General features: G+C 42.6%; 1 protein-coding gene across 1 annotated transcript; it reads left to right on the top strand.

Annotated features, from left to right (window-relative positions):
• Nucleotides 1–8,954: 8,954 nt before the first annotated feature.
• LOC139418212 (membrane-associated progesterone receptor component 1-like) lies at nucleotides 8,955–12,172 on the top strand. Its single transcript, XM_071167492.1, has 3 exons — nucleotides 8,955–9,320; nucleotides 10,076–10,231; nucleotides 10,729–12,172. The coding sequence occupies exons 1-3, from the start codon at nucleotides 8,966–8,968 to the stop codon at nucleotides 10,821–10,823; spliced, it is 606 nt and encodes a 201-aa protein (XP_071023593.1). The 5' UTR covers nucleotides 8,955–8,965; the 3' UTR covers nucleotides 10,824–12,172.
• Nucleotides 12,173–12,570: the final 398 nt, after the last annotated feature.

Below are 12,570 nucleotides of genomic sequence, written 5' to 3'. Positions count from 1 at the left end.
GCATGCTTATTTAAGATGATGAGGAAAGCACTTTTAAAGAACAACCAGGCATCCACTACTGACGGGATGAGGTCAATATCCTTCCAGGATACCCGGGCCAGGTCGATTAGAAAGGCCTGCTCGCAGGAGTGTTTTAGGGAGCATTTGACAGTGATGAAGGGTGGTCGTTTGACCACGGACCCATAACGGACACATGCAATGAGGCAGTGATCGCTGAGATCCTGGTTGAAAACAGCAGAGGTGTATTTAGAGGGCAAGTTGGTCAGGATGATATCTACAGTTGAAGTCGGGAGTTTGCATACACCTCAGCCAAATACATTTAAAGTCAGTTTTATTTATTTCAGCTTTTATGTCTTTCATCACATTCCCAGTGGGTCAGAAGTTTACATACTGTCACGGCTCCTCTTCTGCAGTGCAGGGGCGGTTCCTCCTGCAGGCAGAGGAGGGTCGTTAGTGATTGGAGTCACCAGGGCTCAGGGCATTTAAACGGCTTCACTAATCACTTGTCTCTCACTCTCGCTCTCTATCTCTGCTCCTCCAGGTATGAACCTGTTTTGTTTGTTCCGTTGTCATTTTGCATAGTTTTCACGCAGTCATTCACACACACAGATTCACACATACCTGCACTTTACATACACCTTACATTATGATACTTTCACACCTCATTCCTTTTTCTTTGTTTAAAGTTAATAGTTTTGGTTTACAATAAATAACCTTTTTGATTGGCCTATACCTGTTGTTCGTGTCCCCTCATTTTTGCCACAGGCTATGAGCTGCTTTAGCAGTTCTGCCCACAAATTTTCTATAGGATTGAGGTCAGGGCTTTGTGATGACCTTAAGCCTGTAGAACATTTGTGGGCAGAACTGAAAAAGCGTGTGCGAGCAAGGAGGCCTATAAACCTGACTCAGTTACCCCAACTCTGTCAGGAGGAATGGTCCAAAATTCACCCAACTTGTGGGAAGCTTGTGGAAGGCTTCCCGAAACGTTTGACCCAAGTGAAATAATTTAAAGGCAATACCGTGACTTTGTTGTCCTTAAGCTATTTTGCCACAACTTTGGAAGTATGCTTGTGGTCATTGTCCTTTTAGAAGACTCATTTGCAACCAAGCTTTACCTTCCTGACTGATGTCATGAGATGTTGCTTCAATATATCCACATAATTGTCCTACCTCATGATGCCATCTATTTTGTGAAGTGCACCAGTCCCTCCTGCAGCAAAGCACCAACACAACATGTTGCTGCCACCCCGTGCTTCATGGTTGGGAGGGTGTTCTTCAGCTTGCAAGCTTCCCCCTTTTCCTCCAAATATAACAATGGTCATTATGGCCAAACAGTTCTATTTTTGTTTCATCAGACCAGAGGACATTTCTCCAAAAAGTACCATCTTTGTCCCCATGCAAACCGTAGTCTGGCTTTTTATGGCGGTTTTGGAGCAGTGGCTTCTTCCTTGCTGAGCGGCCTTCCAGGTTATGTCGATATAGGACTCGTTTGACTGTGGATATAGATACTTTTGTACCTGTTTCCTCCAGCATCTTCACAAGGTCCTTTGCTGTTCTGGGATTGATTTACACTTTTCTCACCAAATTACAATCATCTCTAGGAGACAGAACGCGTCTCCTTCCTGAGCGGTATAACGGCTGCGTGGTCCCATGGTGTTTATACTTGCGTACTATTGTTTGTACAGATGAATGTGGTACCTTCAGGCGTTTGGAAATTGCTCCCAAGGATGAACCAGACATGTGGAGGTCAACAAAAAATTATCTGAGGTCTTGGCTGATTTCATTTGATTTTCCCATGATATCAAGCAGAGGGGCACTGAGTTTGAAGGTAGGCCTTGAAATACATCCACAGGTACACCTCCAATTGACATCATTTTCTGGAATTTTCCAAGCTGTTTCAAGGCACAGTCAACTTAGTGTATGTAAACCTCTGACCCACTGGAATTGTGATACAGTGAAATAATCTGTCTGTAAACAATTTTTGGAAAAATGACTTGTGTCGTGCACAAAGTAGATGTCCTAACCGACTTGCCAAAACTATAGTTTGTTAACAAGACATTTGTGGAGTGGTTGAAAAACTAGTTTTAATGAGTCCAACCTAAGTGTATGTAAACTTCTGACTTCAACTGTATGAGGGTGCCCATGTTTACGGATTTGGGGTTGTACTTGGTAGGTTCCTTGATAATTTGTGTGAGATTTAGGGCATCTAGCTTAGCTTGTAGGACGGCCAGGGTGTTAAGCATATCCCAATTTAGGTCACCTAGCAATACAAACTCTGATGGTAAATGGGGGGCAATCAATTCACATAAGGTGTCCAGGGCACAGCTGGGAGCTGAGGGGGGTCTATAAAAACGGCAACAATGAGGGACTTATTTCTGGAGAGATGGATCTTTAAAAGTAGAAGCTCGAACTGTTTGGGCATCGACCTGGATAGTATGACAGAACTCTGCAGGCTCTCTCTACAGTAGATTGCAATTCCGCCACCTTTAGCAGTTTTCAATTGACGGAAAATGTTGTAATTGGGGATGTAAATTTCCAAAATTTTGGTGGCCTTCCTAAGCCCGGATTCAGACACGGCTAAGACATCAGGGTTGGCGGAGTGTGCTAAAGCAGTGAATAAAGCAAACTTAGGGAGGAGGCTTCTGATGTTAACATGCATGAACCCAAGGCTTTTTACGGTTGCAGAAGTCAACAAATGAGAGCGCCTGGGGGGACACAGGGCCGGGGTTAACCTCTACATCACCAGAAGAACAGAGGAGGAGTAGGAGGAGGGTACGGCTAAAGGCTATTTAAAGGCAATCTAGTCATCTAGTGCTTTGGGAACAGAGAATAAAAGGAGCAGATTTCTGGGCGTGGTAGGATAGATTCAGGTACAGTGGGGTAAGCATAGGCATTGAGTGAAGATGAGAGAAGTTGCATCTCTGGAGGCGCCAGTTAAGAATCTCTGGATTAACTATCTAATGTTAGTTACATTTTGTCATTAATAAATTGGCTAAATGTCTTTAAATTGACAATTCTGTGAACTGTCTTGTGCAAGTTTTATTATGACACAATAACTGTTAGCAAAGTTGTCAGCTAGAGATGATGTGTAGGAGCTGGCAGGGATTTGTAGTCTTGCATGATGTCTACTTGAATGCTAATTAACATGTTTGAATCCGAGAATAAATAGAGCTGAATATATTGGTAAAAGTCACCTTGTCCAAGAGATTTACATGGTTATCGTCACACCAGGGTAAGTCTACACGAAGCACAGCCATTATTTAAGTGTTTCTAAAATGTCCTATGGGAATGGTGGAAAAACATTTGGAACCATTTTCCTGTTAACACACTATGGAGCCAGCATGATATGGATCAGAAGAGATATTACCACCTACTACCACCTATGGCTACAAATATTGAGGCAGTTTTTATAATGCTTGCCCAATGAAAATGCACTAAATCAAAGATTTGTCACGTCATTGCTCAAATGTGACAAATTACAAATAGAAAAATAGAAATGAATTAATTGAACATTAAGTGTATTTCACTTAACATAGGCCTATAGCCTACTGCAGGGTTCCCCAACCCTGACCTCCCAAGTTTTCTGAGCCAAAATTGTTGGACATAAAAGACCATAAAAAAAAAGTTATAAAAAATAATAAGACAGAAAAATAACTAATAAAAACTGCCTCAATATTTGTAACCGTAGGTGGTATTATCTCTGAACGAGCTGATCCGTCATCAGTATTGTGTAATAATTATAATGTTAATTTAAGATTTTAATGGATGAAGCTGATCAGACAGCAGCGCTGCTTTTCTTTCGATCTGATCAGTAACGACACATGCGCCGATGACGCACTTAGCGAAAGTTCTTTCCGCATGGTGTTTTTGGAAACGCATGTTACATCTTCGGCTGTTGTAGGAAAGCTGCATCGTTCAAACACTTGTAAGCCTAATTTCCATCTCTATTGGGAAACCGGTCCCTTGTTTTAATTTCAGGATCAACAAAAACATAACAGTAGAAAGGCTATATACAGGGGGTACCGGTACCGAAACAATGTGCGAGGGCACCGGTTAGTGAAGGTAATTGAGGTAAGATGTACATGTAGGTAAAGTGACTATGCATGGTAGCAACAGCATAAAAATGGGTGGTGGGGTGGGGACAATGCAAATAGTCCGGGTAGCCATTTGATTAACTGTTCAGGAGTCTTATGGCTTAGGGGTAGAAGCTGTGAAGAAGCCTTTTTGACTTAGACTTGGCGCCCCGGTACCGCTTGCCGTGCGGTACCAGAGAAAACAGTCTATGACTAGGGTGGCTGGAGTCCTTGGCAATTTTTTGGGCCTTCCTCTGACACTGCCTGGTATAGAGGTCCTGGATGGCAGGAAGCTTGGCCCCAGTGATGTACTGGGCCGTACGCACCACTCTCTGTGGTGTCTTGCGGTAGGAGGCCGTACAGTTGCCATACCATGGGGTTAAGCAAACAGTCAGGATGCTCTCGATGGTGCAGCTGTAGAACATTGAGGATCTGAGGACCCATGCCAAATCTTTTCAGTCTCCTGAGGTGGGAATAGGTGTTGTCAAGCCCTCTTCACGACTGTCTTGGTGTGTTTGGACCATGATAGTTTGTTGGTGATGTGGACACCAAGGAACTTGAAGTTCTCAACCTGCATCCACTACAGCCTCGTCGATGAGAATTGGGGCGTGCTGGGTCCTCTTTTTCCTTTAGTCCACAATCATCTCCTTTGTCTTGATCACGTTGAGGGAGAGGTTGTTATCCTAGCACCACATTGCCAGGTCCCTGACCTCCTCCCAAAAGGCTGTCTCATCATTGTCAGTGATCAGGCCTACCACTGTTGTCGTCGGCAAACTTAATGATGGTGTTGGAGTCGTGCTTGGCCATGCAGTCATGAGTGAACAGGGAGTACAGGAGGGGACTGAGCACGCACCCCTGAGGAGCCCCTGTGTTGAGGATCAGAGTGGCAGATGTGTTATGTACCCTTACCACCTGGGGGCGGTCCGTCAGAATCCAGTTGCAGAGGGAGGTGTTTAGTCCCAGGGTCCTTAGCTTAGTGTGTTGAGCGCTGAGCTGTAGTCATTGAATAGCAATCTCACGTAGGTGTTCCTTTTGCTCCATTCTTGGGTATTTTATTTTATTCCATGTGTTACTATTAAACTGCATGGTTTCTCGAGTTGTAGTGGGAGGACCACACACCATGTCATCGCGTGACTACAAGTTTACTTCGAAATGATGGTTTTTACAGTGCCTTCAGAAAGTATTCAGACCCCTTGACATAATACCCCATAATGACAAAGCAAAAACTTTTTTTTAATGTTTGTTAGTTTATACAAAATGTTAAACTGAAATATCAGGAGTATTCAGCCCCTATACTCAGTGCTTTGTTTAAGCACCTTTGGTAGCGATTACAGCATCAATTCGTCTTGGGTATGACGCTACAAGCTTAACTAACAGTGTTGCTTCCGTCCCTCTCCTCGCCCCAACCTGGGCTCGAACCAGGGACCCTCTGAACACATCAACAGCTGCCTTCAATGAAGAAAATGAAGAATCATTACCTATTGCTCCACAAAAGCTGCGGTCCTTGCAGAGCAAGGGAAACGACTACTTCAAGGTCTCAGAGTGAGTGACGTCACCGATTGAAATGCTATTAGCGTGCACCGCTAACTAGCTAGACATTTCACACCGGTTACACTTGGCACACATGTATTTGGGGAGTTTCTCCCATTCTTCTCTGCAGATCCTCTCAAATTATGTCAGGTTGGATGGGGAGTGTTGCTGCACAGCTATTTTCAGGTCTCTCCAGAGATGTTCGATCGGGCTCTGGCTGGGCCACTCAAGAACATTCAAAGACTCGTCCCAAAGCCACTCCTACGTTGTCTTGGCTGTGTGCTTAGGGTCATTGTCCTTTTGGAAGGTGAACCTTTGCCCCAGTCTGAGGTCCTGAGCGCTCTGGAGCAGGGTTTCATCAAGGATCTCTCTGTACTTTGCTCCATTCATCTTTGCCTCGATTCTGACTAGTCTTCCAGTCCCTGCTGCTGAAAAACATTCCCACAGCATGATGCTGCCACCACTATGTTTCACCGTAGGGATGGTGCCAGGTTTTCTCCAGACGTGACACTTGGCATTCAGGCCAAAGGGTTCAATCTTGGTTTCATCAGACCAGAGAATCTTGTTTCTCATGGTCTGGGAGTCTTTAGGTGCCTTTTGGCAAACTCCAAGTGGGCTGTCATGTGCCTTTTACTGAGGAGTGGCTTCCGTCTGGCCACTACCATAAATGCCTGATTGGTGGTGCTGCAGAGATGGTTGTCCTTCTGGAAGGTTCTCCCATCTCCACAGAGGAACTCTAGAGCTCTGTCAGAGTGGCCATCAGGTTCTTGGTCACCTTCCTGACCAAGGTCCTTCTCCCCCGTTTGCTCAGTTTGGCCGGGCGTCCAGCTCTAGGAAGAGTATTGGTGGTTCCAAACATACCAATTTAAGAATGATGGAGGCCACTGTGTCTTGGGCCTTCATGCTGCAGAAATGTTTTGGTAACTATCCCCAGATCTGTGCCTAGACACAATCCTGTCTCTGAGTTCTACAGGCAATTCCTTCATCCTCATGGCTTGGTTTTTGCTCTGACAGGCACTGTCAACGGTGGGAGCTTATATAGACAGGCGTGTGCCTTTCCAAATCATGTCCAATCAATTTTCAATCATGTGACAGTGCATGTCAGAGCCAAGTTGTATGGAAACAAGTTCAATGAAAACAGGATGCACCTGTGCTCAATTTCAAGTAGCACAGCAAAGGGGCTGAATACTTATGTAAATCAGGTATTTCTGTTTTTAATTTTTAATAAATTTGCCAACATTTCTAAAAACCTGTTTTCACTTTGTCATTATGGGGTATTGTATGTACATTGCTGAGGATTTGTATGTATTTCATACATTTTAGAATAAGGCTGCAACATAACAAAATGTGAAAAAAGTCAAGGAGTTTGAATACTTTCTGAAGGCACTGTATATCAATATTTGTGCATAAAGTCTGTTCCCACCGCCATTTCTCGCATAATTAATTTTACATACATAAAAAGATCTCACCATGTCGAACAAACAAATTATCGGATTGGATTTTTGTCCATCCTCCCCTGATTCAGAATATATCATTTTCATAGTCATGGCACACTTTGTGTAAGCGCTATTGAAGATTGACAGGGGGTATATAGGTGTAGGTGTAGGGTTAGTTGGTGGTGCATTTTAATCCTTTCCCTCCTTCCTTTTCTATTTTTGTATCACAAAATGTAAAGTGATTGACCACACAGTACCGCACAGTAGGTGGCGGCATGCACAAACAAAGTGTGCGAACGCCATGATGCCAAAGAAGACAGTCCTGCTATCAAATATTATATATGATCACTGACGGAAGATGGCGGAAACAGAGGTTTTGTTTGAAACTGCTAGTGAGTCGAGTGAAGCTAATAGTACAGAAAGTGAGAATGAGTGGGTTACAGTGGCGAAGACAAGTGTTAGAGTTGCGTCAATTCGAATCTGGTATCAGGATAAATATGACAATGAGTCACCGATTGTATACTATGTATTTTTTATTAGCTAAGCAATAAGTGGTAAATGCAATTTTCGTATATACGGGCTCTCTGTCCCACCTCGCAGGGCAAACAGAGAACTGACAGGATGTATGTAAACAGTATTCTTTATACTGTGATGATAGACATTGTTCCAACCCGTCTGCTGGCCTATTACAGTAGAGGCTGGGCGTGGTTTAAACTTGCTCAGCCTATTGCAGGCGCTCAGGCGGGTCCCCGCCTCTTTGCGCTTATGTTGATTGATGTAACTGTTGCTGTGAAGAACATCCATGCGCTCATGCTCGATACCGTAGAAAGGCCCATGCCCCTGAAACTGTTAACAATGTTTCAAGTCAGTTATGTTGCATAACACCTATATACATGAATGCTACTTGGGAAATCCGCTTAACTACTCCAGGAAAATCTGTAATGTGTTAGAAGAAAGTGTGGAGTCGGTGAGAGTCACAAGAAGTGGTCTTATTTAGATTTCTTGTGTGTCTGCAGAGCAGAAGATGCGTGTGATAAGACTCAAAAAGATATCTGACTGTATTGTTTACTGCATGGATTTCTGTAGCAAGGCGCCTATCTAGGAGGGTATTTCTGGGGTGGCGCAAGAAATAAAGGCAGAGGATATAACTGAAGACATTGATGGAGTGGTTGGTGCACGTTGATTCACCTGTATGGTGGATGGAGAAAGAAAGTTAACTTCATCCATGCTACTGTTCTTTGGTGAAGAGTCTCTTCCTTGTCATAAAGTTAGGATTCATGAGATACCCTGTAAGAGCTTTTGTGCACAAGCCCCTGTCATAAATGTAAAATATTTGGTAATGTGTCAAGTGTGTGCAGAAGGATAGAATATCATATGCCAGATGAAGGGAAATGCTGCAACTGTTGAGGTGAACATCTCCAGGAATTCTTGGAGTGCCCTGTTAAGGTGAAGGCGGTGAAAAAATCGGAAGGAACGAGTAGCAGGGTAAAAGCAATTGTAGTAGAGCCACCAAAACCAGTGAAGGTGTCCCATCAACTGAGAGAGTGAAATGCTACATGTTAAAAGGTGGACTCTGTATTATTTATTGCAATGGTCATAAACTGTACAGCACAAGCGGAGAAAAAGTTTAAGAAAATTGGAATCGTGAATGCCGCTAAATGTTTTTTAGGTCTGTGATTTCACAGTGCAGTTCACCGAAATCTTGTCGGTGAATGTAGCCCCATCACAGGCCCCTGAGCATGTGTAGGGATATATTTTAGAGTGTACTGTGATTGAAGAAGTATGATTGAATTTTTTTTTAAAACATACAAAAATAGTTGACGTGTTTTGTTTTGTATGATGTCGTTTTCCCGTTTCCCGATGTTTTTTTTAGTTTCTATTCAATACCCCGTCCAGCTGGTGGCGGTAGTGTACCATAAACATTGGATGCCAATCGCGTTAACCCCGTCAAAGAAGATACCGAAGAAGAACCATACAGCGATAAACATGGCTGATACAAAGGGAGCAGATGAAACTACTCCAGGAGTTTTGCAGGAAATGTTCACGTCTCCGTTGAATTTGAGTCTGCTTGGCCTCTGCATATTTCTTTTGTACAAAATCTTCCGCGGAGACACGCCTGCAGATATGGGCGAGGTTGAGGAACCTCTGCCTAAATTCAAGAAAAGAGATTTCACGTTAGCGGAGCTACAACCGTACGATGGCCTGCAAAATCCAAGAATTCTTATGTCTGTCAATTCAAAGGTGTTCGATGTTACCAGAGGAAAGACATTCTACGGGCCAGGTAAAATAAGTTGCAGGCTATTTGTGCTCATGTGGCGCAACACCAGCTATTGCTGCTCAAATGAATGGTTGGCGCAACCGTAGCTAACTGTCTTGCTGGTCAGTCAGTTTTATTCTTAGACTTGTTACTTTGTCTATTGGATTATGTGTATTTTTTTGTATCTCGAAGTTGTTGCTTTGGAACTACGACCTTCTAAAAGGCCACATCCCCTTCTTTATGAATCACACGCTAACTGGCGTGTTCATCCGAGTTGGCACAATGGCATGTACCGTTAACCTCTCACCAAGTTGATTGATCCTTTACTGTCACACAACCCCCGAAGAACACCCTCCCTTAAAATGTCTAGAAATTGCATATCTGCTCAGTCTGTATTGAGGTGTGTGCTTGTTGCCTTCATGCTATTTCAAAATAAAGGTTGACACAGGTGAATGCCTTACACAAAGGTTGAATGTTCAATTCAGCAAGACCATATGGTTGCACAAAAAAAATATTGTTGAGGAATATTGTAAAGCAGTACTAGCTCTCATTTAAAGGATTCAGTCTGTACCTTCTGTCAGTCTCAACATTAGAGTAGAGGACTTGTTGTTAGGGGGGCTTATCTTTGAAGCCATCATAAGCTGCTGTATGTATGTTGGAGAGCATGTGGAATTTAATTAGCAGATAAATAAAATAGCTATTTTCTGTCTTCATAATCACATTTTAGTTTATAAAAATATTTGGCTGAATTTCAAATCAATCTGTGTGATGTTTTCCAGAGGGTCCTTATGGAGTGTTTGCTGGTAAAGATGCCTCCAGGGGCCTGGCCACCTTCTGTCTGGAGAAGGAGGCCCTGAAAGAGACCTACGACGACCTCTCGGACCTCAACGCCATGCAACAGGAAAGCCTCAATGAATGGGAGACCCAGTTCACTCGTGAGTTGATGCAGGAGTTGGTAGTAGTTGCTACAAAGCACGCACCCACTAATCACTCAACAGGGCAAGTTGTTGATGCATCACACAGCTTTGATTACCCGTAGAACTATTGGTGTTTAAAATGTATGTCTATGTGCTTCAGGGAATAACTTGTCTTGTGGTGGTCCAGTATTTTGTGCTTAAGTCAACTACTGTGTTCCTCTTGTATGACTTGGCAACGATAGAAGAGTTGGCTACATCGCATACAAAAATATGGTACCATGCCAGGGGATAACATAATGCTACTTTGCATCAAAATTCATCTGTTAGATACACTTTCATCTACATTACATTGAATACTGCTTTAAATTTAAACCCACACATGGGAGTCTTTTATTTTTAATATTTTTTGGACAAGGCTGTTCTCCACCCAGTGATTAATTATCATGTTCTTGAGATGGTCTCTGTTGTCTGAAGGTCCCTGAGGGACTCAGTAATTTTCATCTTTCCTTTCACAGAAAAGTATGACTACGTTGGGAAACTTCTGAAACCTGGAGAAGAACCCACAGAGTACACGGATGACGAGGAGGTCAAGGACAAAAAGATGGACTAGAACTCACGAGTGCACAAGGGAAAATACAGATGCCTTAATTTTTCAGGATAATGTTATGCATATTGCCTTGCGTTGCAGCCATTGAGCGAAATGCTTTCTCCTGTATGGTTTTTGTATTATGTCATTGTCATGGACCACCTCTTATGCTAATTTCATATGCCATTGACCTTCATTAACCTAAAATACACTTGATTTTGGTAAAGGTTAGAATAATTATTGAATACTATACTGTCTTTGAAGTTATACAGGTGGTATTAGTTGTAATGTAGAGGCTGTTGGAGGATCTATTACTGTAGCTCAGTGTTCATTCTGGCTCTCTTCTAGATGGTAATTTTGACTAAAATATTGTCTTAGTCTCGTTTTTGTCATTTGTATAATCATTAAGTCTAGTTATTGTCAATTATAGAAACAGTTGGCCATTTTAGTCAACTAAATGCTCTTTCGTTTTAGTCACATCACATTTGTGTGTGTCAACCTATAGTAAACATACATAACTGACTTCCATGTGTACAAATCTATATAGCCTTGTCCTACCAACAGTTTTCTGCATAACATATTCCCAACAGCAAAAATATGACTAATATATGTAACAGTTATCTGGGTGTGTAAATTCCTAATTGAGCCTACATGATATTGAGCATTGCATGCAAAACAGACACACACAAGCGCAGAGAGAGTGTGTAACACAATCACCAGATGATGCCGCAAAGTAATATGGGTTGGTTGCTCCTCCGTCACTCGGTTGTGTCATTTCCGTTATCAACGTTCCACTGCCACATTGATGTCCAAAAGTAGAACGGGCTAATTACTATTTCACCCAGTGATTTAGTCAAGTCACTCAACCTCAAGTTGGGATCGAGTCCGAATCACCAGTGGTCGAGTCCTGGTCCAAGTGTTCAAGTTTGAGTCACTGGGTCCACATTAACTCAAAGTTATTAACCCAGTCAGATATATAGTGTAGTGGCAAGATGGATTTAGTCAACTTGTTTGCTACTCATTTACCATTATTTTTGTGCCATCGAATGTTTGGTAGTGTTACCAGGGCCACTTTCATTTTCAAAACATTCTTGAATGTTACAAATAGAAATTCCATTAGAGTCAACGTTATTTCTTATTCAACATGTCAGAGGCATTTTTGTTCTACATAGCCTATTTTTATCTGAATGTTACTGAATGTTGACCTGCTGGACACGCCCTAATTTGTTGGCTATAACTAGGTATTGAAGTAACATCACTGAAGGTGTAGCGTTAACAAATGGTTAAAGGTCTGGTCTGCAAGTAGCCTAGTTTAAGAACGGCCGCTTTGGTTTAATGAATGTAAAATGCCAATAAACAATAGAAAAACGTTGCGCCGGTATTAAGGGTCATATCTTTTGAGCAGTAATGGCTAGAATCAAGTAGTTTTCTCTGAGGAAAAGAGATTTGGCTAGTACGTTGGCCTCAGAACCTGGCTATAAAATGCAGTGGGAGAAGTGGGAGGGTTGAGCGAGACCACAAATTCAAAAATGTTTCTATACTCAAGGGAGAGAAACATAGCTCGACAGTTTTACTATTAAACTTAATGCTGCTATTCTTTTATTTTTGTAAAGCATCTTGTGTTTGTTAACCAGGCAAAAGGTATCTTACTAGAAGGCTGGTGGGGACTTGTTAGCTATGGGGAAGCAAGAGAGTCGTCTGCACAATCTGTATAATCAGAGGCGGAGCCAAAGCAGCGCATGTCTACCCACACTCATTGCTTGTTCCCACG

This window comes from Oncorhynchus clarkii, chromosome 10, assembly GCF_045791955.1.
Source record: "Oncorhynchus clarkii lewisi isolate Uvic-CL-2024 chromosome 10, UVic_Ocla_1.0, whole genome shotgun sequence".
NCBI lineage: Eukaryota > Metazoa > Chordata > Actinopteri > Salmoniformes > Salmonidae > Oncorhynchus > Oncorhynchus clarkii.
This window is presented reverse-complemented; position numbering and strand designations above follow the sequence as displayed.

Excerpts from the sequence above, each read along its gene's own strand:
- LOC139418212 (XM_071167492.1), top strand. The coding sequence starts at position 8,966 with ATGCCAATCGCGTTAACCCCGTCAAAGAAGATACCGAAGAAGAACCAT. Across the intron at positions 9,321-10,075 it reads AAAGACATTCTACGGGCCAG|AGGGTCCTTATGGAGTGTTT; the intron begins GTAAAATAAGTT and ends GATGTTTTCCAG. Across the intron at positions 10,232-10,728 it reads ATGGGAGACCCAGTTCACTC|AAAAGTATGACTACGTTGGG; the intron begins GTGAGTTGATGC and ends TTCCTTTCACAG.